At 32.9% G+C, this 13,319-nt stretch overlaps 1 protein-coding gene across 4 annotated transcripts in view; it reads left to right on the top strand.

Moving 5' to 3' along the window:
* Positions 1-2,191: 2,191 nt before the first annotated feature.
* LOC6638446 (nephrin) overlaps positions 2,192-13,319 on the top strand; it is an 86,294-nt gene continuing 75,166 nt past the window's right edge. For all 4 annotated transcript variants that reach the window (XM_023177329.2, XM_023177336.2, XM_023177332.2 and 1 more), the window contains exons 1-2: positions 2,192-2,457; positions 10,434-10,823. In XM_023177329.2, the coding sequence (XP_023033097.1) occupies positions 10,649-10,823 (175 nt within the window). In that variant the 5' untranslated portion in view covers positions 2,192-2,457; positions 10,434-10,648. The remainder of the gene's footprint in view (positions 2,458-10,433; positions 10,824-13,319) is intronic.

Consider the following 13,319-nt stretch of genomic DNA (forward strand, 5'->3'; position numbering starts at 1 on the left):
TTTCCCTTTGAAGATCAGAGAAAAATTTGGTTTACTTTTAGCTTTATGACTTAGCTTATATATGAAGAATCGATAAACATTTCAACGTTTCTTAGTTAAACTTTAAATAACTTTTTAAGATTAACATTGCATAAAGGCAACATACGATCACATAGATTCATTTTTTGGCAAGTTTATTATTTAATTTTAAAATTATATCAAGTGAAATCTCTTTTAAAGGTAGGCCACTTTTCTGATCTCTAATGTTTTTACGATATTCCGAATGCTTTAGGTTTATTTTTCATTTAGTTTTCTAGAAATCTTTAGACACAGTGCGTCATCTGTTTGTGTTCGGACTGGACTACTTAGTACTTTAGTTGGCATTATTTCATGCGCAAAAGTCGCTGCGTGTTGTGTTTGCTATTAAAAATGACAGCAACTGTGCGTGTGTGTGTTCCTGTTCTTTTTCTATGTATGTGTATGAGTTGCAGTTGTAAAATGGACACACACACACAGACACACAGTTGTAGTAGGGAGCGAGAACATGCTTTTAACACCAAAATGAACTTGTACGCCATTTTTATGAGCTGATAAAAAACAGTTGACCAACATTTGTGGGCAGACTAGCAATGCTTAAAGTGAAAATTGTTTATTGAAAATGTTTTTCCCTCCGATCTTTTTTAAAGAATATTTTCGTTATTTACTATAAAGTGGCAGATAATCAGCTTAGTACTTAAACTTAACTTAACAAATTTGGCAACAGCAAACAGCAGAAAAAAGCTTACAATTTCTCTTCAACTTAATACAAAGAGCATATAACTGTTAAATATTGAGAGACAGAGAGAAAGAGAGCTGACATTGTGTGAAAAATAATTTAGTTGATTGATACAATTTAATATATTTTTATTAAGAACAATAAAATATTTCATCCTCTTTGGTTGATGGAATGAAAATATCTGGAATTGCATTTGCATTCAGAATTGTTACCTGGCTGACTGACTGACTGTTGATTGACAGACTGCGGCAGGAGGCAGCAGGCAACACCAACACTAACACATCCGCAATTGCGTGGGCAACAGGTGTGCGGGTCCTTTTTGATTGATGTTCCCTGTGCCAATGACAAGCGACAAATAAAATTTTACTATCTGCAACATCTCTCTATATATGTAAAAAGTACTTGAAAGACAACAATTAAGATAGTAAGTGGAATTGACTTTTAAAAAGGAAATAAATAAAGAGTTGACAATTGTTAATTATTTTCCACACACACATATATGAAAATATCTGAATATTCAATTTTATTTTATAATTTTCAAAAAATATTGTTCTCATTTTTTGAAATATAATATATATATTTATTTCAGTTAACTAAAGTTAATTTAAGACAAAGTTAAAATAAAAAATTTTAGTACATTTCAAACAGCTGTTTTTTTAGTACATAACCTGCGCCAAGGCGTATTTCAGAGTCTGAGAGAAACGAAAAGAGAGAGTACCAAAGCAAATTGAGAGCAACAAAAAGAGAGATGCCTAAAAGAGAGCCATTTGTAAACAAAAAACTAGAAATTTGCTATAAAATTTTCAAGAAAAATATTTGTTAACTCTAAAAAATATTTAAAAATAAAAGAAAATTTTTTATAAAATTCTAATATTTTCATAATTTTTCTGAATTTTTTTACCTATGAAGTTCATGAATTCCTTTATAAGCGCCTAAAAACTTGCTATAAATTTTTTCACATGTTAACAGTGCCAAAAGTTAACAGACCTCTGTTAATGCAGCATCGTTTGTCGGCAGCTTCGTTTCATCTAGTTTCGTTTTCGCTACTCTCTCTGGCTATTGGCTCTGGGCCGAGCAGGCCGAATCTTGTTCGGGATGCTGGGCCTCGTCCAATTCGGCCAAAAAATTCTTTCACTTCGGCCTGCAGCATCTGAACGCAGCGCCAGCATCGTGTGTACCATAAAAATTGTTTCAGTGAGAGTTTGCGATCCCGCGGGTACGGTCGGAACTAACGGGACTTTAAATCCATAACGTTATCAACGACGTGTGCGTTCATTGTGCGTGACGTGAAGAAAAGCAAAAGAAAAGCTATCCGTTGAAAAAAGAAAAGCAAAAAAAGCAAAAGCAGAAAAGAAAATTTTGTTTGCGGCAAAACCTCGAAAAGAAGAAGAAGCAAGAAAATTTGAAAAAATCAAAAAAAATATAGCAAAATTTTATACAGAAAAGTGTTAAATGTAATTTTTGAAGGCATGTGAATAACGGTTATAACGGTTAACGGTAACGAAAGTAAGCACCAAACGAACGGAAAACGAAAATGTGGTCAACCAAATTGTTAAGACAAAACATCGCTTAAAAGGAAAAGGAATTTCGTTTTCAAAAATCATTTGAAAAACACTTTTGTGAGGCACAATCAACGCGTATTGGCTTGGGTTCTTTTTTTTCAAAGTGCTTCGCGTGCGGAGACGCTGAAACTTGTTGGAAATGTAAGCAGTTCAGAGACGATTGAAAATTGTCATTTCCCTTCCCCATTATAGTTTTCCGTTCTGTTCTGTGTGACAAGCAATTTGTTGTTGTTGCTAGATTTACAAATTGCTAGATCTGTATGTGATCTGAATGTCGCGTTACCACACCTCCCACCCCCAGCCACTGCCACACCTCATTCACCCTCACTTATACCTTCTAAAACTTATGCAGAGATTTTTCTCTGGCGCTTTCAATGGAAATGGTTTTCATGGAAAAACCATTTGAAAAGCGTATCTCTGAGTGGCGTCGTCGTTGTCGTAGTCATCTCGTTTGCCCTGGGCTTGTGTCTCTATCCAAGTGTATGTGTGTGTGTTTGTGTGTGTCATTCTGTGGGTGTCTTTCTGTGTGTATGTATGTTTAGCCGGCAGATGAAACGATTTCTCTGCTCGGCTGCTCTTTTGTTATTATTTTTCTGTGTTCACAATTTACTGAAATAGTTTGCCTCGCTTTAGTTTTGGTTTTTTGTTGTACGAAAATTGTTATTGTTGAGCATTTTAGTTATTTTGTATATGTATGGCATTCGTTTTTATGCAATGAAATGTCATCAGATTTCGCATGGCACTCTCGTAAGTGCAAAATTGCTGACCCTGATGCTCGAATTGCGTATCATCATCATCACCAACTGGTGAACTATAAACTAATAGACTAAATGGAATTCACAAATTTCTGTCGCTTCTTTTTTATTTTTAAATTTTCTAAATTGTTGAAGTGTGCGTGTAATGAAATTACATAAATGAAAGGCACTTGAAAGTGCTTAACTAAAGTGACAAGAGAGGCTAGACAATAGAGAAGGGAAAACAGAGATAATAACTATTCTCACTCAACTGATCTGATCTGAGTGAAGATGATAAAATGTTGTTCCTTAAGTAAATTATATCCGGAAAGATAATTCGCCAACTATGAAACGATATTCTAATCCCCAAAGGGACAGTTCAAGTTCCATCAAAATGATTAAAGCGTTTGGCCCGTATTTTACATTCAATTATTTAAAATTTTATGGGTTTCGTTCAAAGAATAGTTAACCTCAAGTTAGGAAGGGCTTAACAACGTCCCAAGGGGCATAACTAGAGGCAAATTTTATTCAAATAAAATCTCAAGCATTTAAACAAAATATTAATGAATTTTGTGTGAGCTTCAATTTTGCAAAGATTCAATTCAATTAACATTTTCGTAACTACTAATAGAACGCATATAAGCAAATTCCTTTAAAATATTTTTGTATAATATGAATGCATTACTATTTTATAACAAGAAAATGATTTCATAATTTAAAATTTATATTTTAAATGGAGTTTCTTATAAATATATAAATATGTAGAGGGAAAAGAAGAGATAGGGAGAGAATTATTATCAAAGGCTCATTACATCTTAGGTGACTTTCATTTACACAGAAGTCTATTGGAATGAATTATTAAAAGTAAAATGGATTTTCTATTAGTTCATGAATGACTTCATATTTGGGAATTTCATACTTTAATTCAAGTGAAGTGTTTATTTGGAGTAGGAGAAATGGGACGAAATAAGTTCTAAGAAAAATGTCTAAAAACCTCAATTAAATGCAGCTTCTTAGTATGAGCTAACAAAAATTCCATGAAAAATGTCCGAATTCTTATTATGGATTAAGTAAAATGCTAAGAAACTTACAACTTTTTAGCTTAGTGTTAAACTGTTTTTTAAATTTTTAAATATTTTTTTTAGGATATTTTTTCAAGGGAATTCAATTTGCTGAAATAATCTCTATCTTTATATATGTACTTATAAAGTAATTTCAAAACTGACCAACTGAGTTACTGGCATAATCAAGAAAGTATAAGATTCTTGTTAAGTTAGAAGATTGATTCACTAAAATCTTAGTATATATTTTATTTGTTCGAATCTTTTTTATAGACAAGGGTGGTATTTTTTCACACAGGGCTATCCGAAGTAATGCATTTTATTATGAAGCCGAAATACAAATAGTGTTCCAATAAGTTAGCCTCTTAACTTTTTTTGGCAAAATGTTAATTTAAAAGGCAAATAGATAATTTATTTTATGAAGTTAGTATTATAAAGTTATGAGGCAAATACTGCAATGAATACATTTTTCATTGCCCCACGAAAAGTTTGCGTTCTATTCAGGTATTTTTACTTGCAAAACCTTCTAAAAATATAATTAAATGTAGAAAAGATTGCAATTAATGTTTTGTACAAATTTAAAATAAAATTTTGTAAACACGTGTCTGAAAAAATAAACTTCAGAACTCAGAAGTTTTATTTTAATGTTCAATTAAATATTGAAATTGATATCAACTTTTGTGTGCAATCAATCTGGGTCTAGATTTATTTGGAGCTCATTAAAAGTTCGATTTGCCATTAAACCAAAATTTAGACTCCTGTGCTTGTGATATGTATTATAATTATCTCTAGGCTTTGCAACGTTATCGAAAATGATTTATACTTAATGCTCATTATTTATAGGATTATTGTTGCAGAAGATTTATTGATTTTAAGAAGCTGAAAGCGATTTGTGACACAAATGACAAAACGTAACACAGTGATTGTCGCGAAAAAATTGTCTTTTTCAAACTTTTTTATTGTGTTTGCATTTGTTTCACTCGAAAGTGAAATAATTTTAAATTAAAAAGTACAGCTTAAATGTAAACTAATCAATTGCAAGACTTAATTATTCAACTAATCTGTCTTGGGCATTTATATATTCAATTAATTTTTCTCAAATTTTACTTTGTTCTAATATTTGGCAAAATTCACTTTGTAAGAGAGATAATAAATTGTTTATATGAAAAAAAGTTTATGGAATATTCAATTAACTTTCTTTAAAGTAAACATTAAATCAACATTTTCTAAAACTTCTTTACATTTATTCTTTCAGTTATTATTACAAAAAAAACCTTTTCTATTTAAGTTAATTATACAGTTGAAATTGTTGACACTTTTGTAAGCATAACTGAGTGCAGTAATTTGATGCCTGCAGGAAACTTATTAATTATACAACAATTTTTGACACAATTTAAACACGCACACACACACGTATAGCAATTTCTGTTTGTGTGAATTGTATTGGCCTACAAAAACAATTTGCGTAATGCAATTCGATATGACAATAAAATTATATATGACACATTTAATGTGCATGTGCCTCAAAGCATTCACAAATGCAGAAAGAGATAGGCAAATGAATGAGTGAGTGAGGTAGAGATATGTATTTCTCTACTAATGTATTTTAATATGCAATTAATGGTGGCGGTCAGTGGACAACCAAAGAGAAACTCAACAACAACAATAACACACAAATTTTGTAGTGGCAAATGCAATTGAAATTGCAATTCATTGCATGTCAGTTTCACTATGCTTTCACTTCCTCTCATTCTCTCTCTCACTCTAACTCTTTCTCTCTACATCTATGTGTGTGTGTGTGCATGTTTGTGTAGAAGAAGGTCAGCTGGCACTAAAGTGTTAAGCAGTGTCATGACATTTTGATGTTGGCAGGCAAATATGTTTTCAAGTCTCACCAAAGTATGCAACACAATTAGCAAGAAGAGGCAACTCAGCCTCCGGTACTCCTTCTCGTCCTTCATCCTAAGTTTTGCCTGCTGCTATGCTGCAAATGTGGTGCCAAGTGTTGAACGCTCTGATTGCTGCCTAGCCACCATAGCAAATAAACTCACACACACCCATATATATATATCCAGCATCCATTTTTAGTATTCATAAAAATGTACTTGAACACACACAGTTGAAAAGACACAGAAGTGAAGGGAGGAGAGACAAGAGTTGGAGGCGAGGTAGGGAATACGCGGCCTGGCTGACTTTTTATAGGCTCACTTAGCGCACATAAACCGCAAAAAATATATACCTAAAGCTTGGGCCAGGTACAAAGAGAGTGAGATAGAGAATGAGTGCGCCTAGCTAAGCTCAAGGGCTCTTTAGGGCAAATACACACCCAAACACATACACACCCAAAGACACACATTTACACACATCTAGGACGCCTTTCAACATGCCATAATAATATTGTAACTTTGCACTTCAAATTGCATTTTAATGCAAACACACTTCATTACATTAAAAAAAAAAAAGTAGGAGAAAAAAAGGAGAATTTATAACGAAATGAAAGCAAACTTGCCTGCCGGAAATGGAAGAGAAGTGGGTGGCAAATGGGGGGCGGGGGGCCGTTGAGGTAAGGTAACTTCGACACACTTTGCAGCAGCTGCAGCCGGAAGCTCGCATACACACACACACACAGAGTGAGAAAAAGAGAGTGGGAGAATCAGTAAATTGAAGTTCATGTTGATCGCTGCTGTGAGATGCTTCAAAATGGCAACTGGCACAAGGTACTTCACACACACATACCTCGATATGTATGTGTTTGTGTTGGTGTGTATATGCATTGCAGTCAGGTTATGTATACGCAGTGTGGACTGGCAACGGCATCAGCGAACCAATGTACCATATTAGCTAATGTAGCAAAAAGTTTTCCTTTCAATTCACATTTTATTGGTAACTGAAAAATGGCAACACATTTTTTATTGCCTGCACACGAGAGCTGCTTCGTTCTGCCCGTCCGTTCCTACGTCCCTCTGTCCATCCTGTAGCTCTATCCTACTTATAGACTTTCCAATTGATTTGCAAAGTTTTCTGGCCGAGGCCAGTTTATTTTTGGGGCAAGTTTTCCTTCTTTTTTTTTTTTGGCGCACAAAATAAATTGGGGAAATTTGCTTAAATGGAAATTTAAGTGAAGAACTCTAACAAAAAAAATGCTTAGCAAAGTAAAAACCACAAACAAATAACAGCAAAAACTTACTGCTTAACAGTTTATTAAGAGTTTTTTTCAATTTGAGTGATGAAGAATGATTTTAAATGAGAAGCTTTAATCAGAGGCTGTTGCAAAAAAAGTGTGAGAATCCAATGAGGGACTTATTTTGCATGTGTAACCAGATTATTTCTACATTTGCAACAACAACTAAATACGATATTTTTATTAAACACATCCGCAAATTTATGGGCTGTGTTTAAGGTTTTTAAAACCCTCAACCTTGGGTATGAAAGTCGTAATGTAAACGGTTTTTTAATAACTGTAACAAATTATAAAATGAATTATTAAATAGTAAAATAAAAGGATGAATACTATACTAGATACTGAACCAGAAGTGGAACTATAATTATTATTCAATTATATATCACTTTAAATTAAGTTACAAGAAATGTTAAGTAGTAGTAGTGTAAGAACTGAAAATTTGTGTGATTTTTCCAAGTTTCCTTAAAAGAAGTACTGACAAAATACCTTTTTAAAGGTGTGGAATAGAATAAACAAATATTATGTTATAGTGTGGTTTTGCTTTTGGTTTCAACCAGTTTATGTTTATGGTTTCACAAAAATTGTGAAGCTCCAACTAACAAAGCTTAAACATAAGGGTAAAGTTAGAGAAAGATCCACTAAAAAAAATGGGAAAAATTGTCTTGCCCAATTCTTTAGCTCTTAACTGATCCAATTTTAACTCTAATACCGGTTTATCTCTAAAATATGTAACTAGTGCCGTCTTTCTAAGTTTATATTTATTTTCACTTTGGTAATCATTTCATAATAAGCTAATTTTCAATAATTTAAAAAATGAAATAATCAAGCCTATTTTCGAAACCGAATATATTTACCAGAATTGGAATTGATGGTCTCTAAATTTTTGTGTCTTCTTGATTTGAAATCAAATTTTAGACGCAATAAATATTTTAATTTTATTTCCACTTTCAAATTGAATTGGCATTCAAACCGAAACCGATTTAGAAACGAGAACATGCTTGTTTCTTTTGTTAACTTTCAAATAATCATTTCTTGTTTTCCTAAAATAACTTTTACAAATCCTAACCTCATATATCATAGGCTTTACACTACTTCTTAACTACATTGATTAAGCACTAACTAACTAGATTGGTTAAATGGGTATAAGTTTGTACTATTTACACATTAACATTCATTCCCCGTTAACTATTCAAGGCTTCATTCATTCACAAATTCGATTACATATCTCAGGCAGCACTTTGCCTACAAAAAAAAAAAAAATTGTTGCTCATTCATTTAAACTGTGATTGGGTAAGGGAAAATATTTGCACTAATATGAAAATGGCTATAAATGGAAATCCATTTGGGCCAATCAGGCAACAGAGCGTATGATAAATAAACTCATCAAGATTTATTATGCGCCACTTGAAAAATACTTTATTAAATGTGAACTAAAAATTGCGCGAACCGTCTATCTTTCTCTTTATCTCTTTTGCTCTCCCATTTTAACTATCTAGTTATTGCTGTTCTTTTCTAACACTCGTTGCGGTTGCCCACACATACAGCTGTCGCAATAGTTTAATAAAATTTTATTTATGGACAAAACTGAGCGAGAGACAGAAAATGAAAGATATTTATAAATAAAAAAAAAAAAATAAAAAAAAACTTTCATTCATTTGGATTTTGGTTTTTCTGTGCTGATGGGTCAAAGTTTGTCAACAGCAAGAGGCACAAATAAAATTAGTGCTCGGAGGCTAAAAGCATTTTGATAAAAATCGATCAAAAAAAAAAATGAAGCAAAGGCAAAACCAAGAGCAAGTCAATATATCATAAAAGCACGTCGAACATGGCGCAAAATGGCGGCATCGTGTGTTAGTTTTATTCCCCCACCATCCTTTTTACATATGTATGTATGTATGTGTGTGTGTGTATACAGTTTCCGATTTCCGTTTTCCTGTTTATCGTTTATTGAGTTCTTTCTCTCTCGTCTCTTTCTACGTAGAAGTAAAAGCATAGCGAGACACAGACGGCGACATCGAAAAAAAAGAACAACACACAAACACACACACACACACAAAATAAAGAGAAATTTGCACTCGTTAGCTCTTTAGTGGGTTGCATGAAGGGGCATAGGGGGGAGGTGACGGGTAAGGGCATCTCTCTACTACCATTTGGCATCATCGTCATCTTCATATTGAACTTTGATGCTGGCACGTTTCGCAGGCGGCTGCTTCCTACTTTTATTTTTTGTTCTCCTTCTTTTTTTAAAGATCTACACGCGCACATGCTTTCTGTCTCCCATGCCCTCTCAATCTCCCTCTAACACTCCTGAGCTCTTCCTGGCAGTTTTTGGTCCTGTGTGTTGTTAGTCATTTATATGGGCCACCATAAATTATAACAAATATGTACGCAAGCGGCATTCTAAATGATTTCTTACAGCTGGGAACAAGACAGAGTAGGCAAGTAGGAAGCAAAAAAAAAAAAAAGGACCCAATGGAAGAGAGGGGCCTGAGTTGGAGGGGGCATGTGTTTGAGTTATAAATATACTTTAATTAAAAGCATTTGAAGTGTGTGAGTGTGTGTGTGTGTGTGTGCTTGTGAGAAAAGCAATATGTTTTAAAATATTGAAGAACTTTTTTCTTTTGCTTTCCACAAAATTTTCTACGTGTCTTCACTTTTTTGGCATTTCATTAGAGTTTTTTTTCCTTTCAATCGAGTTTTAAACAGATTTAAGAGAGATTTTTATTTTAACCATAATAAATTAACAAATTCAAGCAAATAAATAACTGGCATTTTAATAAAATAATAAAATAAAATGAAAATAAAAAAACAAACAAATTAACCCAATAAAATTTGTAAAAATCACATAAATTACAATGTTTGCCATCTCTTTTGCCCATGCTCTCTCTCTCTCTCTCTCTCTCTATCTCACTCACTCTATTACCGTGTGTGCAATGCAATGAATTTACTTACAAATTTGCCAAACCGAAAATAAAGGCAATTAAATAAATTTCAACAGGCAAGCACCGAATGAAATTGTATTTTATTTATTGGCATGTCAACAAATTTTTGCTGACCAACAAAATCGTTTTATCTCTTTCTCTCTGTCTGTTTTTCTATCTCTCTCATTCAATAATTTTGTTTCTCTTTCTTTTTTCACAGCGTAAATGGGAAATTGGAAAAATTGGCAAAATGTTTGCATTGTCAGTGTGAAAGACTGAAAATAGCAGCCACAACAACAATAGCAACAACAATCTGTCACCCACAAAACTCACCTGCACACACCTACACCTATACACACCCACACACACCTACACATATTCATTGAAATAGACAGTCTATAAGAAGAACAAGAGAGAGACAGAGAGGCAGCAATCATGTGCCACGCTTTTAGCTGCCTATTGCCCTTGCCACAGCTACCATGCCTGCTGTGCCTCATCCTTGTCGCACTTCTTCCGCCCACATTCAGCGGCCAGGGTCAAGCGGCAGCAGCAACACGTGCCCGCGTCAGTTCCTCAACAACAATGACCCGCAACATTGAGGAGGAGAATGGTAAGTTTAGGCAACTAATTTAACTAGCATTTACTTTTATTTCGTTTTTACATTTTCTCTTCTTTTCGGGTATTTTCATTTCATTTTCATCTGATTTCATTTGATTTGGTTGTTTCCCTCTTCTCTCTGTATGCCTGAGAGACAGGAGCGGTTTGCTTTATCAAGGTTAATGAAGTAAAACCACATTTTTTTATTATTCATTTTTAAGAGTTATATATCTTACATGATGGATCATTGATAATTTCAACAAAATTATAAATTGAACAGTTCTAAAATTAGAAAATTAAACATGAAGTGGTTAAAAATAATCCTTTTTTATATTAATTATCCTTAGTTTTTGTGGAATTTTCTCAGATTTTCATATAATGTACATATATTAACTTGGAATTTATATTACATACATATACATATACATACATATACATATATTAAAAATTTAATTGGAATGCTTTTAAAGAACTTTTTTGCATAAGACAAAATTTTTCTATCATAAACTTTTAACAACAATTCCAGAAATGGTTTGAAACATTTAAATGAAATTATTTACATTTGCATTAAAAAGTGATTTGAAAGAATTTTTCCGTTTAAACTTAATTTGTTCCCTCTTAACTATTTTGGTGGACTTTCTTAGGATTCAATAAAAACCTGACAGAAATTTTTTCGAACATTTTTAACAACAATTTATTGATAAATAAAATAAAATCTGAAGAAGTTTCAATGACTTTTTATGAACTTCATCCTTTTTTGAGATTTCCTTAACTTTTAATTACTCTTGCCTAAAGAATTTGCCAAATTCTTAAAGATTATTTCCAAATTTAATGTAACAAATTGCTAAAATATTTAATGCCAAATTTGTTTAGTAAAATAAAATATAAAAAAATTGTATTATTTGATTAGTTAACTGAAAATATTATTCAGTACTCCCAAAAGACTTGTTTTCTTAAAGTTCTGCAAGCTGCCACATTCACAGTATTTCACTCTAATCCTCTCCTGTGGAGTGAAATGCTAAAATTTGTTTTCCCTTCAAAAATAATTTGTTTACACCATTTAGCCTACATTTGATTTGCAGTGAAATTTATTTTAAAGTAAAAAGTTTGACTGCCATTAAGCCGGGCTACGGCGTGAATAAATCTTTGGGCTTTCAACTTTTATTTAGTCAACAGAAAGTTGTGTGTATATGTGTTTGGGCCTTTGGCTTTTGTTGCTGATGCATTATTCAATAAATGAAAATTTTTACTCGATTTTATGTTTATGTGTGCAAATTTAACACATTCCTTTTGGAGCAAGGGAGATTGGATGGATGGATGGGGTGTGGGTGAGGATGGCATTTTGTGGGATTGACAACAAATTTCACTTTGTGGCTGCTAATGGTCAACAGCTGTTGGCTTGAGTTGTGGCTGAATTATTGTTCGCAAGTCGTCGTCAGCTTGCCAAGTTGCCCCTTGCCACGAAAAAGAACAAAAACTTTCGTTTGACCATGTCCTCGCCCCCTCTCTTCAAAACTCTCTCTTTCTTTTTTCCATTGGTGTTGGCAAATAATAATATGTTGCTAATAAATAAGCCAAGATGGCCAGCAAAGTAACTTCAAGTGCTAAAAGAGCATATATTTTTTTCTTTTCTTTTCTTTTGGTTCTCTGGCAAAAAGTGTGCAAGAAAGTTTACAAACTTTATGTTGTTGCTTTCGTTTTTTTCCCTCTGTTTTTTTTTTCGGGCAAGCTATCGAAAAGTTGGCCAAAAACTGAGAACACAGAACCGAACCAACCATATAAGCCAAAAGTTTATGCTACAAGCGGAAAAGCACACAAAAAGGGAACAATATATAAAAAACAACAAAAAAAATTGGCAACCGTTTATAATAGGTTACTTGGTATCAAAAAATTTGTGAGATGCAAAAAGGAGTAAAGCTTTTTTTTGATTAAATTTTTGTTTTTCTTAATTATTTCTCCATTTTTGCTACATGCAACTCGGTAAACTTGTTTGTATTTATAACTCATACGCCATGTAGTCAGAGCTAAGCTAAGAATTCTTTTGGCACGCATTTGCTTTTGAGATTCAACCAACATTCACTAGGTATATGTTTCTACTATGCATCACAGTAGTTCTTTGAAGCAATTAAATACCGAACTACTATATTCCAAACCTTACCGATGAAGATCATTTTATAATTTTGTTGAATTTGAAGTTATTTATCATTCATAATACGAAATATTTGTTTGTCAAGTAATGCAAACTTTAAAATTAGCTCACAATTTGGTTTCTTTGTCTTTAGTTCTGGTTATTTAGTTATTTATTTTATTTAATTTAGGCCTGCATTTCTTTTCTCCATCTTAGACACACAGGGCGTATAAGTAACTTCATTCTAAAATTCTTTGAGTTTTTCCACTTGCTAACACGAATTATACAATTTAGCCCAAGCATATACATTCACTTGACGTATGCGCCCTTTGCCCTTATTACACATACGCCATGTGGTTAACTAATATAGAGGCTTGTAGC

This window comes from Drosophila willistoni (assembly GCF_018902025.1).
Source record: "Drosophila willistoni isolate 14030-0811.24 chromosome 2L unlocalized genomic scaffold, UCI_dwil_1.1 Seg139, whole genome shotgun sequence".
Taxonomy (NCBI): Eukaryota; Metazoa; Arthropoda; class Insecta; order Diptera; family Drosophilidae; genus Drosophila; species Drosophila willistoni.